Source organism: Nomascus leucogenys, chromosome 5 (genome assembly GCF_006542625.1).
Source record: "Nomascus leucogenys isolate Asia chromosome 5, Asia_NLE_v1, whole genome shotgun sequence".
Taxonomy (NCBI): domain Eukaryota; kingdom Metazoa; phylum Chordata; class Mammalia; order Primates; family Hylobatidae; genus Nomascus; species Nomascus leucogenys.
In genome coordinates, this window is record NC_044385.1 from 47,476,304 (window position 1) to 47,489,308 (window position 13,005).

General features: G+C 50.7%; 2 protein-coding genes across 3 annotated transcripts in view; both read right to left on the reverse strand.

Annotated features, from left to right (window-relative positions):
- Positions 1-13,005, reverse strand: part of CDCP2 (CUB domain containing protein 2) — a 52,446-nt gene that overhangs the window by 32,682 nt on the left and 6,759 nt on the right. The gene's annotated exons all lie outside the window — the stretch shown is intronic.
- The window catches only part of LOC100584532 (NADH-cytochrome b5 reductase-like), a 28,493-nt gene continuing 24,742 nt past the window's right edge, over positions 9,255-13,005 (reverse strand). Inside the window, exon 6 of the mRNA XM_030813022.1 lies at positions 9,255-10,305. Within this exon, the coding sequence (XP_030668882.1) occupies positions 10,102-10,305 (204 nt within the window). The 3' untranslated portion in view covers positions 9,255-10,101. The remainder of the gene's footprint in view (positions 10,306-13,005) is intronic.

Genomic DNA, 13,005 nt, shown 5'->3' on the forward strand with positions numbered 1-13,005 from the left:
AGACTGAGTCTTGCTCTGTTGCCCAGGCTGGAGTGCAGTGGCATGATCTTGGCTCACTGCAGCCTCTGCCTCCCGGGTTCCAGTGATTCTCCTGCCTCAGCCTGCTGGGTAGCTGGGATTACACAAAGCCGGCTAATTTTTGTATTTTTTTAGTAGAGAGGGGTTTTTGCCATGTTGGCCAGGCTGGTCTCAAACTCCTAACCTCAGGTGGTCCACCCACCTTGGCCTCCCAAAGTGCTGGGATTACAGGCGTGAGCCAACGCGTCCAGCCAAAAAAAGAGGTTTAATTGGACTTACAGTTCCACATGGCTGGGGAAGCCTCAGAATCATGGCAGGAGGCAAAAGGTACTTCTTACACAGTGGCGGCAAAAGAAATGAGGAAGAAGCAAAAGCGGCAACTCCTAATAAACCCATCAGATCTCGTGAGACTTATTCACTATCACGAGAACAGCACGGTTTGAAAGAATGGCCCCCATGATTCAATTACCTCCCCCTGAGTCCCTCCCACAACACGTGAGAATTCTGGGAGATATAATTCAAGTTGAAATTTGAATGGGACACAGCCAAACCATATCATTCTGCCCCTGGCCTCCAAATCTCATATCCTCACATTTCAAAACCAATCATGCCTTCCCAATAGTCCCTCAAAGTCTTAACTCATTTCAGCATTAACCCAAAAGTCCACAGTCCAAAGTCTCATCTAAGACAAGGCAAGTCCCTTCTGCCTATGAGCCTGTAAAATCAAAAGCAAGCTAGTTACTTCCTAGATACAACAAGGGTACAGGCATTGGGTAAATACAGGTGTTCCAAATGGGAGAAAATGCCAAAAAACAACAACAAAAAGGGCATTACAGGGCCCATGGAAGTCTGAAATCCAGCAGGGCAGACACATTTTAAAGCTCCAAAATGATCTCCTTTGACTCCAGGTCTCACATCTAGGTCACACTAATGCAAGAGGTGGGTTCCCATGGTCTGGGGCAGCTCCGCCCCTGTGGCTTTGCAGGGTACAGCCTCTTTCCCGGCTGTTTTCAAGAGCTGGCGTTGTGTGTTGTTGTGTCTGCGGCTTGTCCAGGTGCACGATGCAAGCTGTCGGTGGATCTACCATTCTGGGTCTGGAGGACAGTAGCTCTTCTCTTCTCACAGTTCCACTAGGCGGTACCCCAGTAAGGACTCAGTGGGGGCTCCAACCCCACATTTCCCTTCCACACTGCCCTAGCAGAGGTTCTCCATGAGGGTTCCGCCCCGGCAGCAAACTTTTGCTTGTGCATCCAGGCGTTTCCATACATCCTCTGAAATCTAGGCGGAGGTTCCCAAACCTCAATTCTTGACTTCTGTGCACCCACAGGCTCAACACCACGTGGAAGCTGCCAAGGCTTGGGGCTTCCACTCTCTGAAACCACAGCCCAAGCTGTCCGTTGGCCCCTTTCAGCCATGGCTGGAGCAGTTGGATAGGGCACCATGTCCCTAGATTGCACACCGCACGAGGACCCTGGGCCCGGCCCATGAAACCACTTTTTCCTCCTGGGCTTCCAGTCCTGTGATGGGAGAGGCCGCCGTGAAGGCCTCTGACGTGGCCTGGAGCCATTTTCCCCGAGGTCTTGGGGATTAACATTAGGCTCCTTGCTACTTATGCAAATTTCTGTGGCTTGAATTTCTCCTAAAAAAAAGTTTTTTTGGCCGGAAGTGGTGGCTCACACCTGTAATCCCAGCCCTTTGGGAGGCCGAGGAAGGTGGATCACAAGGTCAGGAGATCAAGACCATCCTGGCTAACATGATGAAACCCCATCTCTACTAAAAATACAAAAAAATTGTGAGGCAGGAGAATCGCTTGAACCCAAGAGATGGAGGTTGCAGTGAGCCTAGATTGCGCCACTGCCCTCCAGCCTGGGCAATAGATCAAGACTCCATTTCAAACAAAAAAATTTTTTTTTCCACTGCATCATCAGGGTGCAAATTTTCCAAACTTTTATGCTCTGTTTCCCTTTTAAAATGGGATGCTTTTAACAGTACCCAAGTCATCTCTTGAAAGCTTTTCTGCTTAGAAATTTCTTCTGCCAGATACCCTAAATCATCTCACTCAAGTTCAAAGTTCCACAAATCCCTAGGGCCGGGGCAAAATGCCTCCAGTCTCTTTGCTAAAACATAACAGGAGTCACCTTTGCTCCAGTTCCCAACAAGTTCCACATCTCCATCTGAGACCACCTCAGCCTGGACCTTATTGTTCATATCGCTATCAGCATTTGGGGCAAAGCCATTCAACAAATCTCTAGGAGGTTCCAAACTTTCCCACATTTTCCTGTCTTCTGAGGCCTCCAAACTGTTCCAACCTCTGCCTGTTACCCAGTTCCAAAGTCACTTCCACATTTTCGGGTATCTTTTCAGCAATGTCCCACTCTACTGGTACCATTCTACTGTATTAGTTCGTTTTCACGCTGCTGATAAAGACATACCTGAGACTGGGAAGAAAAGGTTTAATTGGACTTACAGTCCCACATGGCTGGGGAGGCCTCAGAATCATGGCGGGAGGCGAAAGGTACTTCTTACATAGTGGTGGCAAGAGAAAATGAAGAAGATGCAAAAGTGGAAAACCCTGATAAAACCATCAGATCTTGTGAGAGTTATTCTCTACCATGAGAACAGCATGGGAAAGACTGGCCCCCATGATTCAATTACCTCCCACTGGGTCCCTCCCACAACACATGGGAATTCTGGGAGATGCAATTCAAGTTAAGATTTGAAAGGGGACACAGCCAAACCATATCGCCCCCTTAGAGGGAAGCAGGAGAAGGGAATTAACATTCACCGACACTCCCCTGTGGGCCAGGCACTGAGCTGACCACTTGGTTCACACAATCTCCTCTACTCCGCAAAGCAGCCCCGGGAGGGAAGAACCAGCATCTTCATCTGACAGAAGAGTGGTCACTAACTCATGGTCACACGGCTTCCACCAGCTCAGCCCTTCCTTCAGCAGACACTGCCTCCACACTGTGGCCAGCCAGACATCACACTAGATGGGGTCATGGGGTGGGGAGGGGATACACTATCGAGCCCTGCCCTCTGCCCTCATACAGGAACACCACTTTCTCCACTGGCTCCTTTACCTCTTGCTAATCAATTTCTTTGCCTATAAAATAAAGAAGCTGCTGATCCCTAAAGATTGTGAGAATTAAGCAAAGTGACATAGTAGACACTGTTGATATGCTATCCATATCCCCCTGCCCAACTGGAGGTAACTGCGGGAATTTTCTATGTGCACTGATGGCTTCCTGTGTGTCTCTGCCTGGGGGCTTCTCTGGCTGCCAGCACTTGGCCCACCCAGAGGAAGCTGAAGTGCCAGGAGTTCATGTTCTCGGCCAATAAGGAGTCTGGCTGTCGGCGCATAAACGCCCCAGCTTCTCCATCCCTCAGTGGGATCACTGAGGCATGTTCCACAGAGTCTCTTGGCAGGGCCCCAGCAGGAAGAGCTCCGGGTGCTGCCAGGAGTAGCCTGCCCATCCACATGCCCTTCATTGTCTTTCCCCATGACTTCCTCACCATGCTTCCCTGAAGCACCTCCACATAAACTTCTTGCACCCACATCCTTGCTCAGCATCAGCTTTGGGGCAAACCCAGCCTAAAACAGTGATATTTTACAGCCTGGTACCCAGTAGACACTCAGCAAATGCTGTCTACCTTGATACTCATTTTCATTTTTATAGAAACAGACAGGTTTGGGAACACGGTTGCAGCTCTAGCTGAGTCACCGGTGGCTCATCAGCATCTTCCAGGAGCAAGTATGGGCCTGTGGCCTGCGGATGCAGCAAGAGGGAGGGGACTGAGGGCCATGGGCCTCAGCCTGTAGCCTCGTGGGTCTGTAGCCTCAGCCACTTGGAAGCCAGGTTATTCTCTGTCGTATACACACAATCTGTACAGTTTAAAAGTTGTTTCTTGTGTTCCAGGGCCTACATCCCATTTTCCCTCCCATTGTTCCAAATCATATGTTTCAACTCAGGGTTCTGTGTTCAACACAGCAGGCTTCAAGCCTAATGAGCCAAATGCTCTGCTGTTGCAAATACCCCCCTCCTCCTCCACCGCCACCACCTCCCTCTCCTTCCAGGTTCCCTCGGGGTCAGTCAGGCTGGAGGTGAAGTTCCCCTGCATCTGGGCAGAGGAGCTGATATGGCTCGCCTGCCTTCTAAGCGGGCTGGTGAGGCCACCAGCCGGCCCAGTGTGCCCACCTGGCCATGATTTTGAGTGCTGGGACCAGGACAAGGGTGTCACCTTGCCCCACTACAAGCTGGTCTGCTCTGTTAGCGTGGGGAGCCAGGGGCAGGACGAAGTGGTGGTCTCCAGCCAGAGCCTGTGGGACCTGCATGCAGACAGCTTTCCCACCTCCTACTATGTGAACCCACGCTCTTCCGCGTGGCACTGGTGCATGACATCTGTTTGGAGTGAGCCCTGAGGGATGAGGCCCACGTGGGGCCCCACATTAGACCCTGGCACCCAAACCTCAGCCTCCAGCCCATCAGTCAGTGACCCCCTGTGAAAGCAGCACCTACCTGGGCAACCCCAGCAGCTTCCACGACTCATGGTCCATTAAAAAAAAGAAACAGAGTAAGATGCACCTACGTTTCCCCTCCTTGGGCCACCTGGGCCACATACACTGCTGAGCTCCTTTGCCTCTGGCTGGAATTATGTCAACCACTGCAGCTCCCAGCTGGATGTACAGATCAGAAGCTCTGAGGGGCAGCTATCTGTGTCTTTGATTAATAAAAAATGGGAGATAAATTAATAATGACTTAAAACATGCAATTTGGGATCAAAATCTCCCAAAGCATGCGAAAAATAATAAAAAGGAGAGTTCTTGATCGTGAAAGTCTGCAAATAAATGCTGTCCTCAGAGGTCAACCATAAGTCGGGCACTGCTGGGGAGGGAGAAAGAAGGGGGAACGGGGTCTCACACCCACTCCGTGCCAGGTGCTGTGTTTGGGGTTTACACGTTTCCCTCATCCTGACACAATCCCAGGAGACAGTGCTACCATTCCCATTTTATAGATGAGCAAACTGAGGTTCACAGAGCCCAAGTTACTTGCCATAAGTCACAGGATCAGTAAGAGACTCAAACCTAGGTCTGCTTCATTGACAAAGGAAAACAAAACAACAAAAAAAGAAAGAAAAAAAACAGGCCAACAGTGTGGTGCTTGGAAAGTCATTCTGGTTTGAGTTTATGAGGAAGAGGGACAAGTAGAAGGAGCAGCCCATCAGCTATGAATACCAGGAATGATTTATATGATTTACTGCTGTGTCTCCTGCACCTAGAATGGGGCCTGGAACACAGCTGGTGCTTAGAAATGATCTTCAGTGAATGGCTAAAATGTCTGGGGGGATAAAGGGGGATAGTCTATTCTGAGGTAGGAGAGAGAAAGTGAATGTTTCTAAGCCCCTAGTTTCTAGAGAGCATTGAACAAGAACATTTGATGTTTTTTTTTTTTTAATGTTTAATTATGGAACTGTTTGAAAAACAGAAAAAGGCAGAAAATAATATAGCAGACATTGGGGAACTCATTGCCCAGATTTACCAGGTGTTCATATTTTGTCATGTTTATGTCAAGTATTTTTATAGTAAAATACAAATACAGATATGGCTAAAAGCCCCATCACCCCATCCCATTCCCTTCCACCTATCACCACAGGCCACCACTATCCTTGAAGCTGGTGTGTCTCTGTCTCTTTCTGAGCATTTAGCATTATTTTGGGTTTTTACAGTTTCCAAGTACAGGTATCTCACTGTAGCTATCCTTTCACAATGTGCATTTCACTCAGTTATGTTTTTAGGACTTCATCTATATTGGTACATGTGGATGGAGTTCACTTTAATTGCTGTATCTACAGGCAGTTTTTATTCCTTGCTATTTCAGAGAATGCAGCAATAAAATTTTTTTTTTTTTTTGAGACTGAGTCTCGCTGTCACCCAGGCTGGAGTGCAGTGGTACCATCTGGGCTCACTGCAACCTCCACCTCCTGGGTTTAAGCAATTCTCCTGCCTCAGCCTCCTGAGTAGCTGGAACTACAGGCGCACGCCACGCCTGGCTAATTTTTTGTATTTTTAGTAGAGACGGGGTTTCACCGTGTTAGCCAGGATGGTCTCAATCTCCTGACCTCATGATCCGCCTGCCTCGGCCTCCCAAAGTGCTGGGATTACAGGCGTGAGCCACCGCGCCCGGCCCAGTAACAATCTTTATACACATCTCTGGTTGCACTCACGTGTCACACACAACCTTTACCACAATCACAACATGCTGGAACTCGTGTACCCCTACATGACCTTGGAAAATCGCTTGAAGTCTCAGAAGCTTAGTTTCCTCATCAGTAAATTGGGGTAATAAAATAGCATGTATATTGGTGAAGATTCTGTGCTTCAAAATAGAGGAAACACATTTTGCTACCTGGAAAGCACTTCCTGAACATTAGTTGTTTATCGCTCAGGTATTCGACATCCAGGAAGTGCTGAGCATCCTCCCCTGTTAGGGGTACAATGGGCCGGCCCTCATGCTCACATGCAGATGAGACTGATGGGTACAGCGACAGAAAAGCACACAAGCCTCTCCGCTCACTGACCAAGGTGGAGTGGAAGAGACAGGCGAGGCTCCCCAGAGGAAGTGACACTGAGCTGAGACCTCAGAAGGTGAGGAGGCAAAAAAGGTGAGTGGGAGATCGGAAGGTGGGAGGCTGGCTGGGCAGAGGAAGCAGCGAGTGTAAGGGATGAGCTGACGCAAGAGAACATGTTTGGAGCCTGAGAGGTGGGTGTGAGTGGGCGGCGGCATAGAAAAAGTCTGGAGAGGTGGCAGAGCAGAGAGGCCGTACCCCAAGGCCACAGGGAGACAGGGAAGGATTTCAAGCAGGGGAGTGACAGGCTCGGATTTCTTTGTGGGGAAAACTGGTCTGGTCTTGGCGTGGAGGTGGCATGGAGACTGGGAGCTGGGAGACCCATGAGTGGAATGCAGAAGTGACGCTGGTAAACATGGTGAGGGCTGAACTAAAGCCATCGCCGCTTCTGCTACCAAGAATCTGTCCTCAGGCCCTCTAGTAGCTGTTGCCTTCCTGAAGCTTGGGATGCATATGCACAAAGAGAGCTCTGTCTGGCTCACGGATTGTGGACACCTGGTTGACCTCTTGATGCCTGCGTATCATGTCTAGCTCCTAAGTCTCCCTCCTCCCACTGCAACATCACACGGTGGGCACACCTCCCACAACACGCCGTGGGCATCATCAGAGGAACAGCAGCTGACGGGAACGACCCCCTCCACAGCTCCAAGAGGTCTGAACTCACACACCACACCCCACTCTTCTTCTTGGGCTTGCTCAGCACCTTGTGGGGCACAGCACCCGGCCCTGCACTCTCACGTTTCCAGGCGACAGGAGCCCTTTGGGCTTCTTGGCACCCAGGGTCCTCATCAATGTCCCATGATAAGAGATCCCACCAGCAGCGAGGCTGCACAGAACCTACCCGGAGTGAGGGGAAGAGGAGGCCAACACATTCTAGGTTGGTTACCACTGGGCGGCCTTGTCTAATATCTAAACATCATACATCTAAAACAAGACAAGGACAGAGATATGAGAACTGCCCCGGACTCTCTACTCCTTAAGTGGAGACCCCCTTAACACTCTTCTTGATTTTATTATTATTATTTTGAGAAAGGGTCTTGCTCCGTCACACAGACTGGAGTGCAGTGGCTCAATCACAGCTCATTGCAGCCTCGACCTCCTTGGCTCAAGCAATACTCCCACCTCAGCCTCCAAAGTAGCTGGGACTACAGGCGCATACCACCGCACCAGGCTAATCATTTTTTTTTTTTTTTGTAGAGACAGGGTTTATGTCATGTTGGCCAGGCTGGCCTCGAACTTCTGGGCTCAGGCAATCCGCCTGCTGCAGCTTCCCAAAGTGCTGGGATTATAGGCGTGAGCCACCGTGTCCGGTAACACTCTTAATATGAGCGGCTTCAAAGCTTTTGAAGCCTCTATCCCCGCTGACAGTGGTGTGCTCCTGGCCTCTCCCTAGACTAGGCTAAAGCCCCTGCCATCCACTCTCCCCGCACCCTGCACTTCCCTTTTCATGACACCCATCACTTTTAGAATTACAGGTTGAATTGCTGCCTTCCTTGCTAGGCTGTAAGTTCCCCGATGGACATAACTGCATCTGCCTGGTGTGCTGTTGTTTCCCTGGTGTCTGAACAGTCAGGTTCCTGACGGACCCCCTGCTATTTGGAGCTGAGTCAATAGGATGTGCAAACTGAGGGAGAGGAAAGGGTGGAGGAAAACTCACAGACCTCAGAGGCCTGGGGAGAGGAAAAGTGTCTTGCTCAAGTCACAGGCTAGGCAGGAAGAGATCACGGTTCCTGCTCAGAATCTTTGACTCTCAGTCAGGGCCTTTCCCACTCATTATACTGTGCTAGAAAGAGGCTACGAAACCCACAGAAAAGTGTTCTATAGTTAAATAAGCTTGAAAAACCCTGGATTAAATAAAATGAAAGGAGTTTCTTTGCCACTGGTCTTTTCAGAGCCTTTAACATGCTCCTGTGCCCGTGCTTCTGGGAGAAGGTCACACACAGTACTCCATGCTCTCTGACCCTGGAACTCTGCCTGTGAGGCGGTCTGAAACCTCCAGCACCACCCCCCAGCTATGTGTCACAATTATTTATTAAATGTGACGCAGCAGAGAGATTTGTTGCCATTTTTTTGAGCAGGACAGGAAAATCCTTTTGTACAAATAAAAATAATTTGAAACCCCAAAATATGAATGGGATAAAAATGGAACTGTTCTGGTTGAAGCGGGGACTGGGGATCCATCTGGAGCTGCCCTTTCACTGCTGCTTTGCAAAGAACCCTTGTTTCCTGTGGAGCGCAGTTTGAAAACCACTGGTGCACAACTGGCACATGAGGTGGAAGCTAGGAGGCTTCTAGTGCTCGCTCTGCCATGGACTGTTTTACCCTGGGCAAGTCATTTAGTCTCATTGGGCTTCAGTTTCCTGTGTATACGGTAAGCCTGTCACACTGTATGTTTCTTAGAGTCCTGAACTTTCAGCTTTGATATGGTGAGGAGTACACTTCTATGACTATAAAAGTCTAACTCTAAGATTCCATGGCTTAATATTCCAATTCTGGGACTGCCTGTAGCTAGCCCAAGCTGGTGCAGCATGCTGGAGCCCAGGCTGTGGAAGGCAGAATTCATTAACTGCAGTGCGCTGCCCAGGGGCACTGGGTTCCTGGGAGGGGGTGCCGGGTTCCTGGGGTAGGTGGACCGGGATCGGCAGCCGCTCAGTGGGACAAGCTGGGAGAGGGACCCAGGTCTCCTGACTCCTGCTCTATCTTTAGATATCCATAGCAACAGTCACCAGGGCACCGAGCTGAAGGCACAGGCTGAGTGGCTGCCTGCAGGAGGAGGGAGGGGCGTTTCCTTCCCGTGCCTCTTCTTTTGCTAGGTTCGATTTTTGAGCCAGGAAAGGGGACTGAGAATGAAGCTGTTCACAGCAAGAAAGGCTTGGGGCCAATACAAAGACAGTCGAGGGCCCCACCTTGCTATCCGGACATGGTCAAGTCATTGAACCCAAGACCTTCGTGTGTCAGGCTCATGGCACTGGAGGAAAGGCAGAATCCTCCTCCAAAGAGCTCTAAGCCTCTCCTGTGTCCTTCCCTACACGCTCAGGAGCCCCTAATCTGAGATGGTGCTAAGGCCACAGCTGGAGCCCCCATTAGATCCTCTAATCGGAGGGGCGGGGAAGCTCCTCCCAACTTTTCCTCTGCCCAACTCCTACTCCTCCTGGGGCTCAGCCTGGACTTGGCTTCCTCTGAGGAGTCCTCCCTGACTCTCAGGCTGGTTGCTCACCTCCTCGGGGTCCCTACAGCCCGTCCTCCTTCCACATAGTAGGAGGCCAGGAGGAGTGATTAACCTCATGGGGCAGATGAGAAGTAGAGGTTCTGAGCAGTAAAGACACTTGCCCAAGGTCACCTGGCAAATGAGCAGCAGGACCAGGCCTGGACTCCATGTGTTCTGATTCCAGTCTGTGCTCCTTCCTGGGTCCCAGTAGCAGGCCCATGGCCTAGGCTTTGGAAGGGAGGCCAGGGCTAGAAGAGGAAATAGGAGTTCTCAGTGAGGCCTGTGCACAGTAAGCATCTGGCTATGTCTTTGGTGAACTCAGCCGAGCCACAGACCAGTGCGAATGGCTTTCTCCGACAGCAGCTGACCAGCTCTTTAATTAGGTCCTGGCCCAGGTGGCCAAAGCGAGTTTTCTCTTGGTAACTCCAGGGAAGCTGCTCTGAGGAGCTCTCCTGGGAAGACAAGAAAGGCCTGGGTGACTACAAGGGAGTGGGGGGTCCTTAGTGTTCACACAGCCAGCTCTTCTCTGCAAAAGGAGGAAACCGAGGCAGGGGGTGTAGGAAGCCAACCTATATCCAGGCCCACCGTGGGCCAGGCACTTCCTCCTTATCCCCAAAACAAGCCTGTGGGAACTATCACCCTCCGACAACAGGAGAGACACAGGGAAGAGCGACTTCCCCGTGGCACACGATGAGGTGGGGGCAGCAGCAGGACCAGAACTCAAGTCCCACCATTTCTTGCTGCCTTCCAGCAGCCACACCTGTCACTGCGGGGGGAATGTTTTCTCCCCTGACTGTGGGTTTCCCAGAATCTTTCCAAGGTTAGCTGTCATCATCACCCTCGGAGCATAACTTTTGCTCATTTCTTTTTTCAGTGAACATATTCGTTTAGCAGATATTTACCGAGTGCTTACTCTGTGCCAGGAACTGAGCTAGCCATTGGGGATATGGCAGCTGCTCAAAAGAGACAAGGGTCCTGGCTGCATACAACACAGATCCCAGGTCACAATGCCTTCATTGAGAAAGGCTAAGCTCGCATTCCAAGGCTGGACGGTGACCCCAGGGACCCAGGATCCTTCTCCCTGCCCTTCTAGCCTTAGCTGCAGCTTTCCTCCTCAGGGTCACAAAATGAAGCCTCCACTCCCAGGTGACTTGAAGGAATTTCTTCTATTTTTTTAAATGAACATTTTATTGGAGTACAACATATGTGTAGAAAAGTATACAAATCATTAAGTATACAGTTAGCCCTCTGTTTCCATGGGTTCCACATTTGTGGATTCAACCAACTGTGGATTGAAAATATTTTTTAAAAAACATTAAAAAATAACAATATAGCAATAGAAACACACACAAAAAATACAGTATAAGAGCTATTTACTCAACATTTACATTGTATTAGGTATTATAATTTAGAGATAATTTAAGGCACATGAGAGGATGTGCATAGATTATATGCAAATACCACACCATTTTATATCAAGGACTTGGGCATCCTCAGATTTTGCTATCTGCAGGGGGTCCTGGAGTCAATCCCCCATGAATACCAAGGGACAACTATATATAGTCTGAAGAATTTAAATGAAAAAACCATCTTACCAGCCCACAAAAAAACAAAATCCAGAACAGAGCCATCACTCTGCAGATCCTCTGAGGGCAAGTTGCTAGTTCCTGGGGCTAGGCACAAAGACAGGATTGGTGGGGAGTGCAGCTCCACTGCCACTTTCCTGGCTGAGTGACTGTGACCTCTCAGGATCACGATTGTGAAGAGAGTATCCGCTATGGAAAGCCACTGTCCAGAGAGCCGTGGTGCTGGTGTAAGCCCTGGGAGAGGCCCTGTGAGGAAAGGCCTCTATTCTGAGGCCCACTCAAAGGGCCCTGGAGGCAGGTGCAGTGGCTCAAGCTTGTAATCCCAGCACTTTGGGAGGCTGAGGTGGCAGGATTGCTTGAGCCCAGGAGTTCAAGACCAGCCTGGGCAATGGGACAAAAGCTGGTCTACAAAAAATACAAAAATTAGCTAGGAGTGGTGCTATGTGCCTATAGTCCCAGTTGCTTGGGAGACTGAGGTAGGAGGATTATCTAAGCCCAGGGAGGTTGAGGCTTCAGTGAGTTATGATTGCACCACTGCACTCCAGCATGGGCAACAGAGTGATACCCTGTCTCAAAACAAAACAAACAGGGTCCCCTGGAGCCCCACCTCACAGAGTCTGTGCTGATGAGGGGGATCCTCTCTGATGATTTGGCATTTCCCATGCTCCCGCTATGGTCTGACCCACCAGATGGGGCCTTGGGGCCCACTGGCCTCACCTCCCCTTTTCCACTGCTCACTTCCCTCAGACCACTTAAGTTCAGCTCAGCCTATCCCACCATGCACCCTGAGATGCCCTGGGCCTGGCTGCTGGTGAGACGGGTAGGGGACCCCACAAACAGTGACGGTGCAGCAGGTGGGTGCTGTGAAAGAGAGCCAGGGTGGTGGCAGTAGAACCACCAAGGCCAGCCTGGGGGCTCTAGGAAAGCTTCCAGGATGGACTTCTACCTCAACAGGGATGTGAGGGGTACAGACGTGTGAGGTGAGGAAGAGAGAGCACTCCTGGCAGGCAGAATGGCGTGAGCAAAGGCCCAGAAGCCAGAAAAGCACAGCACACTTGCAACCACGGGCAGACCCGTGACATCAGGCCACAGCTCATGGGGAGGGCGGGCTAGGAGATGAGGCCGCAGAGGGAGGCAGTTCCCAGGTGTGGACCTCATCCTGTGAGCAGTAGGGAGCCAGGGAAGGGCTAGAAAAGGGTGGTGGTGTGGTCAGATCTGCCCTTAGGACTGCAGGATGCAGGACAAATCAGCAGGAAGTAGCTGGTATGGGAAGACTCTTGAGGATGCTGCAGCTATGGCCCAGGCAGGGGAGGGAGCGCACTGAGTCAAGGGAGTGTGTACAGGCAGGAGCCACCAGTCACCCCCTTCACCTGCCACTGATGGCCAGCCCACTTGTTTGCTCAACCCCAGGCCCCTGGCACCACCCTGGCCCAGCTGGGGGCTAAAAATCTTCTATTGCTGGTGAACTTTAACTGAAATGCCACCTGCTGGGTAAAGCCATCTCTGACCCTGCCTGGCCTCTCTGCCCACCACTGGCATCCTGAACATCCTCACAGCACCTTGTGC